The sequence below is a fragment of the Pistacia vera genome, unplaced genomic scaffold, assembly GCF_008641045.1.
Source record: "Pistacia vera cultivar Batoury unplaced genomic scaffold, PisVer_v2 Contig1040, whole genome shotgun sequence".
Classification (NCBI taxonomy): Eukaryota; Viridiplantae; Streptophyta; class Magnoliopsida; order Sapindales; family Anacardiaceae; genus Pistacia; species Pistacia vera.
Genome location: NW_022195072.1, coordinates 300,465 through 306,464, shown reverse-complemented (window position 1 = coordinate 306,464; position 6,000 = coordinate 300,465). Strand labels below are relative to the sequence as shown.

Sequence of the window (6,000 nt, the reverse complement as noted above, 5' to 3'; positions counted from 1 at the left end):
TACTTTTGATAAATGGCAAATTCCAGCCACAACTCAAGAACAATATGTTACTTTGGAGATCCCTCAAGAATCCATTGTCCAATGGATTCGTGAAGGATACTCTCATGTACACTTTGGTGCTATCAGGCTTGCTCTATCTTACCATGGCAGAAAAGGACTCCCAATTTCCATTCGAATCGCTCTGTTAGACATCAGATTTGTCCAAAATCAGCATGCTTGCATAGGAACAACACAGACAACTTTGAATACTGGAACAGTCATTATGACACTGTTTCTTAATTTCAATATGTCTCTCTCTGATGTTCATTGTTTCAAAGTTCTTAAAGTTCAATTACAGATTGTTGGTGCAGATTTAAATCATTTGATAGTAGCTTTGATTCTGAAGGTGATACTTTTAATCAACATCTCGATGTTTATCCCCAATTAATGACCCATCAACCTGAATCTTCAAGACCACCTGTTGTCTCTGAAGTTGATGATGAGATGCTGGAAGGTGATGATTTCATTCCAGACTCTCCGCCTATGTATCGCCAATCCCGTCATAATACAGCTGAGTGTGACTCTTATACAGTTTCAACCAAGCTCCACACTTTTACTGTTGATGATCTTCCTCCACATAAATGGAGAAATCGGATGTATGAATTTTAGGCCTGGTTACAAGCTGAGATGCTTAAACCTATGCCCAAGTCTCTACTGTACTTACACAGTTTACAGCTAGATTTGGTGGAATTTTTCGTGATTGGTGGATTAGTATTCAAGAGTACAGACAAAATTTGTTTATCCAAATGCTAGATATTAATCAAGCTATATATCTCCTCTATGATGAATTTTGTGGATGACCTCACCTTTATGAGGACTAGGTCAGAGAATAATATTTTAAGATGCGATGTTGTTCTCTCAAAAAGAAAGATCTTGATAGACATTATAAATAAATGGTAAAATGATATCATCTATTAAAGGTATGGATGATCCTAACATAAAGCAAGCATTTTTAGCTTCTATTCCAGAATCCCTAAGTCATGAAGCAACCAAGCTTATGCAGTCTCAAAGCAAACAACCTGGTTCCACTTCTCTTAGAGAAATTTATTAGTTTGTCATTCTTGCCTTGGAAAAGCTCTGTTCTCAAAAATAATTTTTTGATGATTATCTGAAGCATTCTAAGCAGTTGACAAAGGTTTGTCAGTGACCAGACTTACAGATCAAATGCAAATCAGATCGCTCATGTTCTTGTCCTACCAAAAAGAAGTTTCATTCTAGATGCATCAAATATTTTCCACCTAATGCTCCTATTAGGCGCAAATTCCAATGATTCAAATACCGTTAGTTTCTTCAGAAAAAGAAACGCCAAGGCAAATGATCTAATCGGTGTTATTTGTGCAATCGTCCTGACCATTTTCCAAAAATTGTCCAAACAAGCCCAAACAGTCAGTCAAAATGATGCAACAGCTTTCTCAGCTCACTAATATAGATTTTTCTGATGATGATGTTGAAAGCTAGTTTTCCATAGATAAAAAACCTATTTCAAATACTGTTTTTCAGTTTGCAACCACTCATACTGAGTTCTCTAATACATTAAATATAAGTATTCAACAATATAGGATTTGGTATTTTGGTATAACTTGCCAGTCAAAGTACGGCACGTTAAAAACAAAAAACTGCAATAAAGACGTGGCACACAGTCATAGGCTGAATTTTAGAAAGTGATGATAGTTGACTGTATCAGATCTTCTCTTATCATGACGGAGTGAGAGCGAGCAGTTGGATATGGCGCGAATCTCCGTTCATTGTTAGTTACAAAAATAGAATTATAAACGCCGAAAGTCTCTCAGCGCCTTCCATCATCCCATTTCTTACTTAGCAAAAATCCTAATTTTCGTTTTCTCATTTTGTTTTTTTTATTTTCTCAATTTTTACTACATTTTCTTTTCTTCCTCTTTTCCTTGACCTTCTCCTTCTCCTTCTACTACTTCTCCTTCTACTTCTTTCAACAGAACGGAATTTCAAAATTCAAATTCAACAAGAAGAAGAACTAGTTATCCTTACCATCTGCGAACGTTAAATTCGGTTTTCCGTAGTTTTTAGTCAAATCTTATGCCTTCCAGGTACCAAGTTTTCTGATTCAATTTAATTTATGTTTCTTTATTTATTTTTATTTTTTAAATTCAAATATACAGGTAATTAATTTATAGATAGATTCGCGGGGTCAAGGTGGAGGTGTTGGTCGCCGGTGTCGTTTCCGGCGAGTTGATTTCGGCCATGATGTTATGAGAATTTTTTTAAAAATTTATATTTATATCAATTAGTGCCAAACATGGTTTAGCATTAACTTATTAATTACGTTAACTAATAATACGAAGAATCTTACCAAAGATCAAAATAGAAAATTACATATTAAAGGAACCTAAATTTATCTGGTACGATTACATTGTCTCTGTGGTTTTAAACAATTAAGGAAGAAGAATGCGGGTTATGTTTCTTTTCTTTATGAATTATTTATGGGGAAGTTTTCCTACACGAAATTAGGAATCTGAGGTTAAGATAGATGTAGGGAGCCAGTACTCTTGAGATTGCAAAAATTACCCAAATTCAAATATGGGTATTGGGAAATTGGAGATCCTTTCTGTTAATAATAAAATCATACCCTCTTAAAACTTATACATTTGGAGGAACTGGAATGTAGATGCATCAGCTTTAAACATTGTATTGTGCTATTTATTTTTAATGTTATGAATTCTGAAAATTATAGCTGTATTTTTCCCCCTTCACCAAATATACGACCATTAATTTCAGTTATTATATGATGAGTTCTATGTAAAATTGTGGCTTGGATTGTAAATAATTAGTCCAGAAAAAAAATCTTCATCTTTTCAGCAACTAATTTAATGTCTTTCCCGTGTTTTTTAAAGTAAGCTTTATTCTTAACACATAAGAATTTTTGCTATGCTAGTTGTTGAATTTTTAAGGCATTTTGAATCTGAATCCTATTAATACTTTTCAGTTTTCAGTCAAGAGATCAGGAGATGGGAGAAGAAGCATATATAAACTGTTAAGAATACATGTAGAGATCATAGATGACACTGGAGGCAGTAAGCATCAAGACAGTTATCCAAGGGACATCAATTTGATCAAACCAGTAAACATCAGAATATACTTTTTGACAGAAGTGAAACCATTCAGCATTCAGAAACTCATCCTCAAGTAATTAATTACTAGGACAGGAGCCAATGAGTATACAGATATATAGACCCAAAGGTTAGTGATTGAGACAGAATTAGAGAAATAATTTCAAGATAGCTGTTGATGGGAGTGGCTGCAGTAAGCATTCAGAAACACATCCAGCTGTTATTGACAGTTTTGATAGCAGTAAAAATATACGGTAATGCATCCAGAGACTACTTCAAAAGAAACGAATATAAACTTAAGACCGCTCTCTTCTTCGTTTACATCAGCAATATCATTAGATCTCCCCTCAGTGGATTCAGAAGGACCTAGCAAATCCGGAACCTATACTACTTCCTCCTCCAAACCAGAATTGGATGCTCAATCGGCACCAAAACATGTTTCCAGTACTGGCAACTCTTCAAGATCAAAAGAACTTGACAATGGGTCTCCAGTTCCCTCTTCGACATCTCCAGCTTCTCAGGTAACCCATGAATCATCGGTATATGATTTGCCATCAACACAATCCCCTCCACTCCAAGTGATGGACCGTTCAGGAGGATATGATCCTCTTAGAATCCCATCAACTGTGTTTGAAAGAAAATCCTCAACACCCCTGGATTGGAGTGCTGCTTCTAATGAGTCGCTGTTTAGCCTTCACATAGGCAATAACAGTTTCTCAAAAGACCATGTTTTTATGTTGGGAGGAGAAGTGTTGAAGTCTGGAGAACTTTCCAAGTCAGGTGAATTTGTTACGTTTAGCCCAATATCTCCTGCTCCAGTGGAGGAAACTGAGGGAAAGAGTCTAGAATTGGAGAAGAGTGAAGAAATTGGAGAGTCAGATGACAGCATCAAGGTTTCAACAATAGATACCGCAGTAGATCAAAGTATGGAAAAGGGACCACCTGCCAAAGGAGCGCGGAGTTCTTTTAATTTCTCCACCCATTCAAATGAGAGTGCTCGCTCATTTGCTTTTCCAATGTAAGTGAATATCATTACTTCTGCAAACACTTTTATACTTTTACATAATTTTTTCTACTTTCATGTGCTCAACTTATATACATGGTGGTTCAGCGTACATACCGACAGATGAACTTTGCATTAAGTAGCAAACATTCAAGAGAAAAATTTTGTTCTTCCTGTCATGTTACTTTTATATGCACACTTTGTCGACATTTAATATATGTTCATGGACTTTTTGTGTATATAAGTCCACAGTGCCCTGCATTGATGCGAATATTTGTGCATGAAAACCGATCTTCCAACTTACTCACATTATATGCATATTATAAATGTAATGGAAGTTCCCAAACCTAGTGTCCGGTGGATGAATTGCAGAGTGGAGAACAACAACAACGAAAGTGCAGGTGTAGCTTCTCCTTGTTGCAGATCGTGTAGAGGGAAGAGGTGTGCATGGCCATCGTGCTACAGTTCTGATTGTAGCTGCACGTTCTGCTACTGTTCATTGCCAAGCTGCTACTTATTGTGGCCAAGCTGCTACTGTTCTGACTGTAGCTGGGCGTTCTGCTACTGTTGGAACTGTAGCCTAAAAAAGATGGTGCTGTCACTCTTCCATTCCTACCACGTATGATTCTCACTCTCTCTCAAACCTATATTAACTATGCGTCTAGCATTGATGGAAAACATAATAATAAAGTCCTGATTTATTTTTTATATTTTTGCATTGTGAGTTTTAGATGTTCATGTTTGTCCATATAACTTCTATACACATACGCTTTTTTTTTTTTACGGCAGTTCTACCGCTCTTAAAATTCATTGATTTGATTTGCCTTGGATTACTGCAGTTTAACAGAGGGACCAGGAGGCAGTTCTGCTAAACCAGAGGTTGAGAAGAACCCAAACAAGCAGCTGGCTGATAAAATAGCTTCAACATCTTCTGCCTGCTGCTGTGTCACTTGCTCCTCTTGTCATCCATGTTGCTTCAGTTCTCGTTTTTTGCATTGCTGTTGAAAGAGTATGTGCAACTGAATCCTTAAACCTCCTTCTCCTTCTGCCTGTTGAAAATGCCAATCTGAACCTCTCTTTAGCCTTACCAATCACCACATGTTGAGCCTAAGTGCAAGGGCTCACACGTAGAATTGATCGTTTATCTCAAATAAATCAAAGCAAGACAATTTGAATGTAGCAGTTAGTGGTTTATAGGTTGGCTGTTTTTGGTGCACAGATGAACTTAATTTTATTTCATGGGAATAATCTTCCATGCGATGTTGGGGTTTTGAATTTTCGCAGGACAAAGTATGTACAGATGAATCTTCCTTTTGGTGATGTAAATTAGTCTTTAATTTACTGATGATGAATCAGTCATTTTGCGCTGTTAAGTATGGTCAGATGTTAATGATCAGATTAATCATGTAAATACAGAGTAGCCATGACTGCATCTGCAAATATATTTGCGTGTTTTACTATTGGGTGACTCACCGGTCAACTAGGAGTCTAAGAATCTTTGGTGTATTACTTAAAAGGTCTTGAATTCGATTCACCTGGGTTCTAATAAGGGTGGCCACTAATAGGATTTACCCTGTCAATTTCAAGGTTCCAAGAGATTAGTTGAGGTACGTACAAACTGGTCTGAACACCCTTGGTTACAAAAAAAAAAAAAAAAAAATATATATATATATATATATACACACACTTGTGTGACAATATACATATATAAGCATAAATGGAAACAATTCAAGCCCTTTTAAACCGTTTGATGGTCTTCACATCACAAAAATTAAGCAATTTTCTTGAGAATAATTTTGATTCTGGGTTTTGATTTTTGAGGGCCCTCTCTGTAATTAAGTTTTAGTTATATGATTGATCCTTGTTATCAGGAAG

At 36.2% G+C, this 6,000-nt stretch overlaps 1 protein-coding gene across 2 annotated transcripts; it reads left to right on the top strand.

Moving 5' to 3' along the window:
• Positions 1–2,993: 2,993 nt before the first annotated feature.
• On the top strand, positions 2,994–5,406 carry LOC116126694 (uncharacterized serine-rich protein C215.13-like). 2 transcript variants are annotated; one of them, XM_031412375.1, is made up of 3 exons: positions 2,994–4,140; positions 4,498–4,744; positions 4,965–5,137. In XM_031412375.1, exons 1-3 carry the CDS (start codon positions 3,380–3,382, stop codon positions 4,995–4,997), a joined length of 1,041 nt encoding a protein of 346 aa, XP_031268235.1. In that variant the 5' UTR covers positions 2,994–3,379; the 3' UTR covers positions 4,998–5,137. The 2 variants fall into 2 exon arrangements, with proteins under 2 accessions (XP_031268235.1, XP_031268237.1); XM_031412377.1 differs by lacking the exon at positions 4,498–4,744 and having other exon boundaries at positions 4,965–5,406.
• Positions 5,407–6,000: the final 594 nt, after the last annotated feature.